The sequence below is a fragment of the Miniopterus schreibersii genome, assembly GCF_964146895.1.
Source record: "Miniopterus schreibersii genome assembly, chromosome: 18".
NCBI lineage: Eukaryota > Metazoa > Chordata > Mammalia > Chiroptera > Miniopteridae > Miniopterus > Miniopterus schreibersii.
Window position 1 is genome coordinate 18,651,414 of NC_138121.1, and position 13,934 is coordinate 18,665,347.

Consider the following 13,934-nt stretch of genomic DNA (forward strand, 5'->3'; position numbering starts at 1 on the left):
TCCTTGTTACTCCCCTTCTCTCTTAGAGGACCATTTCACATTGGATCCCTGTAAATTTCCAACTTCAACAATAAAAAGACCCTTCTCATTTTTCTATCACCGAATGCACCCCCCTCCCCGTGCCTGTACCCTGTGCTCTGCACCGTTTCCTGTTTCATGGAGAGACCCTGTCCACATAGCCACCGGCGCCCGCCCCTTCTTGCTACCAAGGACTTTGCTTCTCAATTATCCTTTCTTTTTCCTGCATCATTAACTTTTCCCTCTACTGAATCACTCCCACTAGTATCCAAACATTTCTGTAATATCTCCCAGTTTAACCCCCATTCCACTTCATTCCATTCCCTTTTCTCTGCTAACATCTTTATTGAAATATAATTCACATATTGTACCGTTCACCCACTTCAAGTGTACAATTCAGTGGTTTTTAGTCTATTCACATGGTTATGCAACCATCACCACAAACAATTTTAGAACATTTCATCACCCCAGAGGAAACTCCTTCCTTATTAGCAGTCACGCCCCATCTCCCCCAACCCCCAGCCCTAGCCCTAGCCCTGGGCAACCACTAATCTACTTTATAAAATTGCCTCTTCTGGACATTTCATATAAATGGAATCATATCCTATGTAGTCTTTTGTGACTGGCTTCTTTTACTCAGCACAATGTTTTCAAGGTTCCTTCGTGTCATAGTGTGTGTCACTACTTCATTCCTTTTTTTTGTTTTTAATATGTCTTTATTGATTTCAGATTGAGGAAGGGAGAGGGAGAGAGAGAGAAACATCAATGATGAGAGAGTCATTGATCGGCCGCCTCCTGCACGCCCCCCGCTGGGGTTGAGCCCGAAACCCAGGCATGTGCTCTGACCAGGAATCGAACCCTGATCTCCTGGATCCTAAGTTGATGATCAACTGCTGAGCCACGCCGGCCAAACAGTACTTCATTCCTTTTTGGAGCTGAGTAAGATTCCATTGTATGGATAGACCACACTCGATCAGTTGATGGAACATTGAGTTGTTTCGACATTGGAGCTAATATGAATAATGCTGCTGATAGCCACTTGCATACATGTTGTTGTGCGGACATATGTTTTCTCTTGCTGGGCCATATGGTAATAACTATGTTTAACCTTTTGAGAAACTGCCAGACTGTTTGCCAAAGTGAAAGCACCATTTAATAATCCCACCAGCAATGTATGAGCGTTCCTCACCAACGCTTGTTAATATCTCTTCGATTATAGCCATCTTAGTGGTTGGGAAGTGACATCTGATGTGGTCTTAATTTCTGTTTCCCTGATAGCTAGTGATGTTGAGCGTCTTTTCATCTGCTTGTTGGACATTTCTCGTCCAGCCAGGTTTTCACCCCCACCATACTCTGGGTCAGCCATTGTGAAGGTCACCTCTGACTTCCATGTAGCCACAGAACAGCCAGTTCTCAGTCACATCTTTCTGTTTCAGAAAAATTTGACACAGCGAATTCTCCTTCATTCTTGAAACACTGTCTTTTCTTGGCTTCCCAGACACAGGGCTGGTTTTCCCCCTACTTAACTGGCCATTTCTTTCCTGTTTTCTCTCTACTGGCTTCCTCTTCTATTTTTTAAAATTTTTATTTATTTATTTATTAAATTTTGCTTAATTTTTTTTTTTTTTTTAAATAATTGGCTTCCGCTTCTAGACACTGGAGTACCCCAGGGCTATCTCCCGGGCCACCTTCTCTTATCTATGTCAGACCCTCCGTAGATAATTCCTTCTGGTCCTGTAGTTTTAAAAATAAACTGTACTCTGATGACTCTCAGACATATCCTTCTGGCTCTGGCCTCATCCATAAGCCTCAGATTTGTGTGTCCAATTTCCTCTTGCCATTTCCATGTGGCGTCTAAAGGGCATTTCAAATGTAATCTACCACAAACAGAACTGTTGCTTTTTTCCACCCAAACCCATTCCTTTCTTGTCTTTTCTATATGAGCAAATGCCACCCCTTATCTCCAGGTTGCTCAGGTCACAAGCTTCTGTGTCACCCTGCCTTCCTCTCCCTCCCCCTACCCCATTCCTGCCTGTGAGTTAATCCCTTCAGAATATATCCAACCACTTCTCACGACCTTCACTGCCTGCGATATTATAGGAGCTCCTCTCTGGTCTCCCTGCTAGGCTCCTACAGCAGCCAGAGTGATCTTTTAGTAAAAAATGTTTTAACCTAAGAAAAAAATAAAATTATATTTTATTATGAAAGACAACACACATTCAACATCTTACATGTCACATAGATACTCTTTTCTTTTTTTTTAATATATATTGATTTCAGAGAGAGGAAGGGAGAGAGAGAGAGAGAGATAGAAACATCAATGAGAGAGAGTCATCTTTGATTGGCTGCCTCCTGCACGCCCACAACTGGGGATCGAGCCTGCAACCCTGGCATGTGCCCTGACCGGGAATCAAACATCGATCTCCTGGATCCTAGGTTGATGCTCAACTGCTGAGCCACACCCGGCAAGGCACATATATACTGTTTAAAGAATAAGAATAAAAATTTCTCTGTACCCAGTACCTTACCCAATACTTCTGAAGCCTCTGTAGGCCCCTCCTTGATGGTATCTACCTTCCTTCTCCTCCAGAGGGAATTTCCTGAATTTGGCTTTGTATTCTTGATTTTATCATTTTATCATCTATGTATAGGGGCCTGAACAATTTCTTACTTGTCTTTGGGTACTTTTGAACTTTCAATGAACTCATACTTTAGGCATTTATTCATGACTTATTTTTTTTCCTCAACATAATAGTTTTTTGGTCATATTCATCCTGTCGAGGTCTAAAACTGGCCTTCATTCAATTTTACTATAGGACTTGAATGTACCACAGGTTATCCATTCTTTTCTGATGGGCATTTGTCTTGTCTGCAGTTTTCAGCTATTACCCAGTGCCAGCATGAGCGTTTGTTTACATCTCTTTGTGCACATGTTCATATGTACCTGGTGGTAGAAATACCAGAGTTTACTATATCCCCACTAGGATGTCTAAAATTAAAAAGATAGAAAATATCGAGGCATGGAACAAATGGAACTCTTATACGGTACTAGTGGAAATGTAAAATGCTACAACCATGGTAGGAAACTATATGGTAGCCCGGCTGGCATGGCTCAGTGGTTGAGCATCCACCTATGATCCGGGAGATCAAGGTTCGATTCCTGGTCGGGGCACATGCCTGGGTTTCAGGCTCCATCCCCACTAGGGGGTGTGCAGGAGGCAGCCAATCAATGACTCTTACCATTGATGTTTCTCTCTCTCTCTCTCTCCCTCCCTCCCTCCCTCCCTCCCTCCCTCCCTCCCTCCCTCCCTCCCTCCCTCCCTCTCCCTTCCTCTCTCTGAAATAAAAAAAGATATATATATATATTTTTAAAGTAAAAATAAATAAAAACTATATGGTAATTTATAGTAAAGTTAAACATACAACTACCCCATGATCTAGTAACTCCACTTTCAGGTGTTTTCTAAGGGCTATGAGAGGGTGTGTCCACAAAAGGACTTGCACAAGAAGTTCATGGCAGTTTTATTCTTAAAGAACCAAAACTGGAAACAATTCAAATGTCCAGACATGGAAAAGAACAAACTGCTGATGGACACAAACTACTGGATGAATCTCTAAAACATTGCTCTGGGCAAAAGGAGCCAGACACAAGAGTACATAATATGTGTTTATATAGGTTCAAGAGCAAGTAAAATCGAATCTATGGTTTCAGAACCCAGAAAAGTGGTGGAGTGGTGGGTATTGACTGGAAAGGAGCACGGGGAACTTTCTGGGCTGATGGAAATGCTCCGTATTTTACATAGATGTACACATAGGTAGAAATTCATCAAGCTCTATGTGGAAAGATTTCTGCATGTTATTATATACAAATTAAACCTTATTCAGAAAAATAGATCGTCCCAAGTGGGGGTGCGATTTGAGGGGAAATGAAACAGTATATCCAACCTGTTGTCAGGGTTCAATTTGAGCTTTAAACCCGCCTAGTATGACAAGCAGGCTGAACTTACAGGTGTTCATAGAATTGTAATTTAGTGGTTCTAACTACTCAGTCTTTGGGTGAGAAACCATTCGAAAACTTTCCAGTCACCACACAAAATGTTGCCACATTTTCTGTGAGAAAGATGCTTTTTAGTTCCTCTTTTAAAAAACCACACACACACACACAAACAAACACAAAAAACCACATGCTACTGGGATATACTCATGTCTTAATTACATAATGCCAGATTATCTTCCAAAGCATTGTATTTATTTATTTTCCCATCAGTGGTGAGTACATGAGTGTTTTTAATATTCCACATCCTTTCCAAACTCTTAGTACTGTTGGTTTTAAAACATTTGCTCCAAGGGTTCATTTTAAAATATACATCAGACCGATCGCCCTGGCTGGTTTGGCTCAGTGGTTAGAGCGTCGGCCCTCAGACTGAAGGGTCCTGGATTCGATTCCCGCCAAAGGCACATACCTCGGTTGCGGGCTCAATCCTGGCCCCAGTCCATGCATGAGCAGGAGGCAACCAATCGATGTGTCTCTTTCACATTGATGTTTCTTTCTCTCTCTCTCTCCCTCCCCACATTCCACTCTCTGAAAAGCAGTGGAAAAAATTTCCTCGGGTGAGGATTGAAAAAAAAAAAAGTAATATAAATGGGTGAACAATTTTAAAAAATAATAAAAATAAAATATACATCAGGCCACGACACCTGTTCTCAAAAAAAACCCTCCCATCTGATTCATAATAGATCCTAATGCCTTCAGGGCCCTCTGTGGCCCGCCTGTTCCTCTCCGACACTCTTCCTGCTTTGCTGTTTTTAACAGGTCAACCTTGTTCCTCCCGGAGCCCTTTGCACCCCTTGTTCACTTATGGCTCCCTGTAATTTCCCTGCAACAGCACTTTGTAATCACCTTTGATAAGTTAATTGGTGTTTAAATTAAAAATATCTTTGCATCATAGAACAAAAGTCTGTAAAAATATGTTGAGTATTAACAGGTATTTTCACAGTTTTTACTTGTTTCTTGATAAAGTTGTCAAGACATTAGAAAAAGGTACACTTAATACAAATGAATGGAATAAACTAAATGAGACCTAAGAAGTGGCCTTTGATTTTAAATACTTAATTTTCTCTTTCAAATGATAAGAGAAAGTTTATTTAGAACATTACAGGTAGTAGAAGAAATCAGAATTAGGCAGTGGGCACCTGGAGGGATGGGGAGTTCCCAGGAGAAAACAAGATATGTAAAAGCACTTAGTGAGGGTCAGCAGTGAAAGACTTCTGGGGATTTTAATGCATGTCTAGGGACCTCTGATCTTTTTTAGTCCCAATTAGCAACAACCCTGCACCTCCGTTTATACTCAGTGCAAATTGAGCAGCTCAAGCTTCCAGGAACAGCCTGGTTATGGGGTTCCCAGAACTAGGGCTTTTGCCGGCTACTCTACTTCTGTGCTCTTTCCAAACACATTGTTGAAACTAGGGCTTTTCCTCTCCCCATCAAGGCAGTCAGTTACCTCAGGTGCCCCTTCATTGAGTTAGGATCCCAAAGAGTTCTGACATCCCTGAGGGAGGATGTTTCCTTTAGAGCCGCCTGTGCCAGCTCCAACCCAGCCCCTGCCTTCAGTGGCCACAGTGGGCTGCCCACCAGAAACCAGGTCTCCCCAGTAAGGCCGCTCGCTCCCATCCCTTGCTCATCCTGGAAAGTCACCGCCTCCCATGGCCACCTGCCTCACAGCTGACCCTCCTTAGGTCACGGGATGCTGGGAGCAGGACCCTGTAAAACCAAATTCTCTTCCTTAGATGTTGGGTGTGGAAATGGGCAAAGGGGGAACTGGAAGAGGCAACGACCTGGCTTCCTATCAACAGACCATTCAGACAATTTCATGCCTGGAATTGGGCCTGTCAGACGGCAGTAGAGAGTTAAAAGGAGCACATGGGAGCTAGTGTTGCTGGGGCCCCTGCGGATGAGAGCCAGAAGCCCTGGGTGAGGCTTGTGGGGGAAGCTTCACTCTTGACCCTGGGAATCCAGCTTCTTTGTCTCCTTGTCTCTCACCCCTGAGCCCCTGAATAGTTTAGAGAGCTCATGGGCCTCTTTCTGTGCCCTGGCCAGTCACAGGCTTTGGACCACATAGACCTGGACTCAGATCTCACCTCCATTCTTGAGGTCGTGACCTTATGCAAGTTCCTTCACATCTGTAATCATTGTCTTCCCCCCACTCCACCCTCCCCCCCCCCCCCCCGAATCGTTATTGCAACATGCTGGTTCCATTCCCTGATGGCTTTGTGGTTTGGCTTGATCCAAGAAATTTGAACTGCCATAAAGGGACAGCTGGGGTTCTTGAACACATTGTCGGAGAGGCCTTCTCTGCAGCTGCAGGCAGCAGCCAGAGGACCTTGGAAGGGCTGGAGCTGGAGCTTTCAGCAAGGGATGTGAGGCCCAGGGGTCAGGTCAGAACTGGGACAGCCAGATTTAGATGGGAGCTGACGGGGAGAGGCAGGTAGCCAGGATTGAGTAATCCTCTTGGTGTTGGGGCCAGGGCCTGGAGGCTCCACTGTCAGCATTGTCCTTGACCCTGTCCCAGCTCCTTTGCATATGGCACGGATTCAGGGACCTTTCCTTAGGGCTGAGCCTCAAACCACTGGCAAGTGGCCTCTTGTCCCTGCTCTTGCCAGCCAGGGCAGCACAGGGCCTCAGGCTGTCAGAGCCCCCAGGGACCCTGGCATTCATTTCATTCATAACAGATGAAGACAAAGCCCAGAGGGCTGGGTGGTGGTGGTGCTGAACCTGGCATCCTGTGTTCAGACACTGTCATGCTCTCTCCCTGACACCAGAGCTGGAAGGATTGTTAATGGTTCACTCAGCTAACAAAGGAATACCTCATCTATAATCCAGTTTGAGAGAGAAGAGGGCAAATTTCAGGTCTCAGGCCCAGCCCCCTGCTTTACTTGGAGGGGCTTCTTACAGGCATCAGAGGGTAAGAGAACACCAGAATGGAGTCATATCCTCCGTCCCCTGAAATCTTTTCTGGGATATTTTTCAATTAAGTTTCACCTGAAATTAACCTCACATACCTGAACTAGGAACTTAAAAAAAAATTCTATTAAGAGTTTATTATAAATTTGTTCCACAGGCCACAAGGAAATAAAAGGACTGTGTACAGCCTTACAGGAAACAGGCAGGGAGCTGAGGAAGGCCAACATGAATCTTGGGCCTTGGTGAGCACATTCCTGGGGGTAGGTAGGGGGCCCTGTAAGGGAAACTGGACTAGGAACTTTCTAAACCTGGTTCTTGCAGTGACTTGTCATGTGACTCTAGGGAAATCACTTTCTATCCTTGTTTACCTTCTGGCTAATAAGAGGGTGATAGGTTAATCTCATCCTTTGAGGCCCCAAGTGAGGAGAGCAATGCTATCTGTGGATAGAGGCGAGAGCCCTTTCTTTTGTTTATGTTTGGTTAAGTGGGCATTGCCTCTACTGCTGGTGTTATCCCCTCAGGGACTTGGGGGCAGAGCTGGGGGAGAACGTGTGTGCACATGTGCAATTTTATCTGCACATTATTTTTTCTCTCTGCAATTTCAGGGTCATGCTGAGGCAGCCCGGCACCTGACAAGTGAGGAGAACCTGCCAGGGGATTACTGCTAGCAGGAGCTAACAGCAAGACGGCAGGACAGCAGAACTGCTGGCCTCTGGGGAGCGGGGATGGGCAGAGCAGCCTCTTAGTCAAGGCCAGCAGCACCAGGAAGGAGGCCTGGGCCCTGGCTGGGAGCTTGGCACACACTCTGCTGACCCAGATGACCCAGACTTCGTTCAAAGCAGCACCCTGCTGAGCAGCAGCTGTGCTCAGGCCCCAGAGGACTCCATTGCAGCAGGAGCTCTACAACGCCTTATAAAACTGCAGTTGGGGCTGTGACCATCTGGAGAAGGGGCCTATACTTCGATGGGAAGCGGAAGGACAGAACCTAATGCAAGGAGGATCTTGGTCTCTGCAGCACAGTTTTGTGACACCCACAGAGCATCCTGGTTTCTTCTCTCAGGGTTGGGGCCTGGCTCCCTTCCCCTGGCAGAGGGGTTGGGCCAGGGAGACCATCTGAGGGGTGGATGCCTCTTGCATGGAATCAAGGCTGCTCGAAGCCCACATGTTCTCTGTTGTGATTGGGGTTCAAGGGCTTCCCTGCTGCAGGGGACGAGGGGCTGCCTCAGCATCTGCTCATGAACCACAAGGACCCCAACTTCTCCAGACTGGACCATTTCAAGCCACCAAAGAGGGGGGTCCCCAGAGCTGGCAGCCTGCAACCCCAATGGACTAGACAGCTGGGATGGACTGACCTTCCTCTTGCCAGGGCAGCGGGAGAGGCAGAGCATCTGTGGCCCAGCTAGTGACAGAGAGACCCAATGAAGCCAGAAGCAGGAGCCCAAGTGGCTCAGGGACAGGGGAGCCACTCCTGCCCACGTGCTTTCTCCTTAGCTTGAGAGAGCGTGGCCTGGGACTCCTGCTGCTGTCCCCTCTGCAGCACACGCCTTTATGCCCCAGAATAGGCAGGCTACGCTGTGGCTGGCCTGCTAGTAGGCTGGGGAAGGAGTGGCCACAGTGATACCCGGCTACCCGCCGGGCTAGTGGCCCAGCCTCCCAGGGCTTCGCACCATGAAGTGCTCCCTGCGGGTGTGGTTCCTCTCCGTGGCCTTCCTGCTGGTGTTCATCATGTCACTGCTTTTCACGTACTCGCACCACAGCATGTCCACCCTGCCCTATCTGGACTCGGGGGCCCTGGGGGGCACCCACCGGGTGAAGCTGGTGCCTGGCTATGCTGGCCTGCAGCGCCTCAGCAAAGAGGGGCTCAGTGGCAAGAGCTGTGCCTGCCGCCACTGCATGGGCGACGCCGGTGCCTCTGACTGGTTTGACAGCCACTTCGACAGCAACATTTCCCCTGTATGGACCCGAGAGAACATGGATCTGCCCCCTGATGTCCAGAGGTGGTGGATGGTAAGAGAGCCATGGCGCCTGCTGCCTACCTTTGCTGTTCCTCTCCAGGGATCTGCCCCACCACCCCATTTAAGGGTCACTCTTAGAGCCCCCTCTTGGATTTCGGCTGTCTGTCTTCTGACCCCTAGAGTCTCGACAAAGCAAGAGGCCCATTGAACCAGAGCCAACTACTAGGATCGCAGAATCTGAAGGGCATAGTGAGCTTTGGCCTGGAAGGAGAGAGATCTAATATTCTCTAGTGCCTGTAGGGGCCAAGCATAGAACAGAAATGCCTACTGGGCCAGGCAGGTGACACAGATGAGAGAAGTGGTCCAAGTGAGAAAATGGTGAGAAGTGAGGACCATGACAACAGGGTTCCCGGGTTCCAGTGGTGGCCACCTAGGGCCAGAACAGGACTGCGGACAGAGCTAGACCTATGGGCAGGCCAGGCCTCTTGCCCACAGGGTTGGAACTCGGGGCTGTTTAAGCACCAAGCATGTTCCTCAGCTGAGACTTAGCAGAAGTCGATTTTCCCCTGCCTCCCCCCTTCCCCCCCCAGTTATCCTCTGTAACCATGAATTTAGGAATTCTCGTCTCAGAACTAAGCTCCCTCTCCAGACTGAGTTCGTGTTCTTGTTCCCAGGAGTCCTTTTTCTGTGCTCAGAAGAGGCAGAGAAGCTGGCCCACCCCACCCCCTCTATGTATTCTGTCCCCTGAGCAACTCCTGCTCTGCCACAAACCTTAGGTATTACAGCTCAGGCCACAGGACATTTTAAAGCCCTGGTTTGACCTTACCAATTGGTGGCCTGTGGACCAAGGCCAGCCCACTCAATGTTTTTCAAATATTTGCATCTGTTGTCAGCATTTATGAATCAGAATATTTCACATGAAATCCATATTTTCAACTTTTCTTGAAAAATTTTAAAACTTGGTCCTTCTGGGCTCACAATCCCACATGACAACAATTGACTGAAGTTGCCCCTTATTGATGGATGGAGCCTCCTGTTTGCCATAGGTCCCACCTGCGACAGCATTCTTGTGTGTCACTTGCCTGGCTCTGTAGGCATTTAAGTGCTGCCTGGACCTCATTTTGTGTTTTTCACCATAACTGGTGGTGAAACATGCAGGGAACCAGTTTCATTCTGGCTCTTCTGGCATTGAAAGAATTTCTGTGCTTCTCTACCTTCCCCGGAGGGCTCAGGGGGTAGCTTCACGTATCCAGGGAATTTTGCCCCGCGTAGCTTCTGTCACCCCCAGACTGCAGGCCGAGTTCCCGGGGCATCCCCTGTAGACTGACTTGGAAAGAGCTTCGGCAGCTCAGCGGGACTTTCCACATTACCTGCACCTGAAAAGGACCTCTTTATATGACTCACAGCTGCCCTGAGGGGACAGCTGAGCAGGGGCCTCTTCATGCATGAGGAGCCCACCCGAGAAGTTTCTCTGCTCCTGGCACAGGCCTACAGGTCCCTGGAGAATGTTCCCTGACCTCTGAGCCCCCTCCAGTGCATCAGAGTAGCTTGAAGGGAGACTTTACTGTTGTTAAGTGGAGGGTCATCACTGCTCAGAGAATTCCTGCTCCCTGACAGCCTGATTAGGAGTCCTGTGTGTGGCTTAGACACCGGAGGATCAGGGGAGGGGAGGCAGGCAGGAGCCCCTCCCTGCTCACACCCACTCCCTTCTCCCCTCTACAGATGTTGCAGCCCCAGTTCAAGTCACACAACACTAATGAGGTGCTGGAGAAGCTGTTCCAGATAGTACCAGGCGAGAACCCCTACCGTTTCCGGGACCCCCAGCAGTGCCGGCGCTGTGCAGTGGTGGGGAACTCCGGCAACCTGCGGGGCTCTGGCTACGGGCCAGATGTGGACGGACACAACTTCATCATGAGGTGAGCCACGGAGAGCCTGAGGGGAGGCCCAGGAGGGGGGGACTGGACTCCTTAGCCTTGTCTGGCAGTGTAGGAGTTGCCAGCTGCTGGGGTTGCTATAGGTCTCTAACACCCAGAACCTTCTGTGATAGGTTCTCACCTTTGTTGGGGTGAATGGGGAGGCAGAATTCCCATTCAAGACTTTACTTGAGGCCTGTACTCAGTTTCCAACTCTGAATTACTCTGAAAAGAGCTGAAACTAGACTCCTGACTGGCTGCTGGTGAAAACTCCCATCAGAGGCCCTCCTACCTGCCTGGTTTCCTTAGTAGTTGCGGCAGGGGTGAGGGACCCAAATCAAACCAGCATCTTGCTTAATGGTCACAGGTGATTTCTCCCAGAAGATTCCCAGAAGAGGGATATCCTAGGCAGAAGCTGTCTGGTGCTTGCTCTGGACTGCTGTCCTTTATGTCGCAAGGTTTAGATTATGTGGGGGCTTACTCATTCAACACATTAGTGTCCAGCCTTGAGGACAGAAGGGTTGGGTGGGCATTCGTTCCAGACAGACATAGTGTAAGAAGTCTGGGGGTGGACAGATACTAAGAATGGACTTGTGAGCTGAGCATGGGCTGCTCCTTCTGCTCTGAACCGGTTTTCTGACTTTTTCACTATACTTGGGGACAAGAAATGCTGTCCCATTCCTTAGAGGAAGAGTCCTTAAGAATAAGATACTGAAATGCCCAGTTTTCACAAAGTATCTCTTAGGATGAGCATTGCAGAAGGACCAGGTTTCCCAGGAGGAGGAAGGAAGGGCTTTGTCTTAGAAACTGTTGTTGTCTCCATAGCAACACCAAGGCAGCAATATGTCTCTGAGGCTTTCCACATTCCTTGCAAAATCCTTCTTATGTTGAGAATGGTGGCGTATAGGGGAGGGAGATGCTAAGCCCCATCCCGAAACCCAGAGGCACCTGAGATTCTCCCCATCGTCCAATTGTTGGCACCCAGAATGCAAGGGAGGCAAGCTGGGAGCTGAAGAGGGGCCTCTCTTTACCTAGAGACAGTGGCTGAGATTGGGGAATAAAGTGTCCATCACCCCAGTGAAGCCCTGGAACACTTGGGAAGTCCAGGGAAATGCTCTAGACGGCATGAAGTCCCTGCCTCTCTTGCCCTGCCATCTACACCTCGGCGATGGTTGGGCAGCTCCAGGGTAGCAGCACAAGAAAAAAGAACCGACAAGAAAAAAGGCTTGGCTGCTTGCTATGACACCTGGGTGGCACCCGGTTAGGCCAGGCTGCAGAAAGGAATTCACACATGTTCCCTCACAGGGACCAGGCTAGGAAATGTGGTATGTTGCAGTGGACCCCAGAATCGATTTGTGGAAGGGGTGACCCAGATGGTAATTGGCTGTCTACTGATAGGGAGCCAGTTAGCAGTGGAGGCGACTCTGCTCATAGGCATATCTTGGTTTGGAGCCAGTGGGGAGGCCTCCCTTCTTGAAAGCAGGGCCAATGTAAGACCCTACTGGGAGGGTCAAGCTGAGTTACAGTGAGATGATAGCTCTACCCACCTAAATGCCTCCTCCTCCTAATGTCTTCTGAGCCCACCGATAGGCTGCTTCCTGCACACCCACTACTGGGTGTCGAGCCCATGTGCCCTGACTGTGAATCGAACCGGCGGCCTTTTGGTGCACAGGATGATGCTCAGCCAACTCAGTCACACCGGCCAGGACACACACTACCAAATTTTAAGTTTTCCTTTTCTGTGTTGTAATTCCCTCTTGCTGCACACAGTAGTGATTCGAGAGATAATTATAAGGAAATAAGTGGGATACCTGACACCACTTGGTTTTTTCACTGAATAGCTCTTGGACTTCTTACCAGTACATGTAAAATCTACTTCATTCATTCTGATGGTCACATGGTATTCCATTATTTGAATGGGCCAAATGTATAAACCAGTTCTTTATTGTTTGATTGATTCTGCTTTTCACTATTGTGACGTTGCATTGAATATCACTGTATACATGTCTTTGCACACTTATGCACCTATTTTTATAGGCTGGGTTTCTGGAAATGGAATTGCTGGATCAAAGTGTACATTCATTTATATTTTTGATGGCTTGCACCAAATTGTCCTCTAAAAATCTTGTACCAATTTCGATGACAGTTTCTTCTCATGTCAACCTCTTGTCCCTGCAGAATGAATCAGGCCCCAACTGTGGGCTTTGAGCAAGATGTTGGCAGCCGAACCACCCACCACTTCATGTACCCTGAGAGTGCCAAGAACCTGCCTGCCAACGTCAGCTTTGTGTTGGTGCCCTTCAAGGCCCTGGACCTGTTGTGGATCGCCAGCGCTCTGTCCACAGGGCAGATTCGATTGTGAGCTGCCCTGCTGACTGGGAGTGCAATATGTTTGACAGGACCCCCCCCCGGGAGGAGTCTTCCTGGGGACTGGATCTTAGGGTTCCTTTTACTGAATATTTTGGTCAAGAGGGGTGGGTGAGGAGGGAGGCAATTGTAGGAAGGGGCCCAAATGGTACATTAGCTAAGGACCAAACATGTTGTCAATTCCTCCATGGTGACAGCCAGCATACTGGTGATGGAAACGTGTGGAAAGAACAATCTGGTTTTGGTGTTCTTTCCAGGAGGTGGTTCCTGACTGTGGGTGCTCTGCCTTCTGAGAATTTTCTTCGGGAGCAGTTGCCCAGTCACAGGAAATTCAATTAGCCAAGTATATTATTTAAAAAGATTTTTATTGATTTTTAGAGAGAGGGGAAGGGGGAGGGAAAGAGAGAGAGAAACATCAGTGTGAGAGAGAAACACTGATTGGCTGCCTCCTGCACGCCCCCTTCCAGGGATCAAGCCTGCAACCCAGGCATGTGCTCTGACTGGGAATCAAACCAGCAACCTCTTGGTTTCCAGGATGATGCCCAGCCAAGTGAGCCACACTGGCCAGGGCTAACCAAATATATTTTTTAACAGCTTTATTGAGATATAATTCACATACCATACAATTCACATATTTAAAGTGTACAATTTGCCCGGCCAGCGTGGCTCAGCGGTTGAGCATTGACCTATGATCCAGGAGATTGCTGTTTGATTCCAAGT

General features: G+C 48.1%; 1 protein-coding gene across 3 annotated transcripts in view; it reads left to right on the forward strand.

The window, feature by feature from the left end:
- Nucleotides 1-13,934, forward strand: part of ST3GAL2 (ST3 beta-galactoside alpha-2,3-sialyltransferase 2) — a 42,591-nt gene that overhangs the window by 23,892 nt on the left and 4,765 nt on the right. Inside the window, exons 2-5 of one of the 3 annotated variants that reach the window (XM_081117841.1) lie at nt 7,137-7,221; nt 7,585-8,986; nt 10,657-10,850; nt 13,026-13,205. In XM_081117841.1, the coding sequence (XP_080973967.1) occupies nt 8,648-8,986; nt 10,657-10,850; nt 13,026-13,205 (713 nt within the window). In that variant the 5' untranslated portion in view covers nt 7,137-7,221; nt 7,585-8,647. Of the gene's footprint in view, nt 1-7,136; nt 7,240-7,584; nt 8,987-10,656; nt 10,851-13,025; nt 13,206-13,934 lie in introns of all 3 variants that reach the window. The other 2 variants (XM_081117843.1, XM_081117842.1) reach the window with 2 other exon arrangements.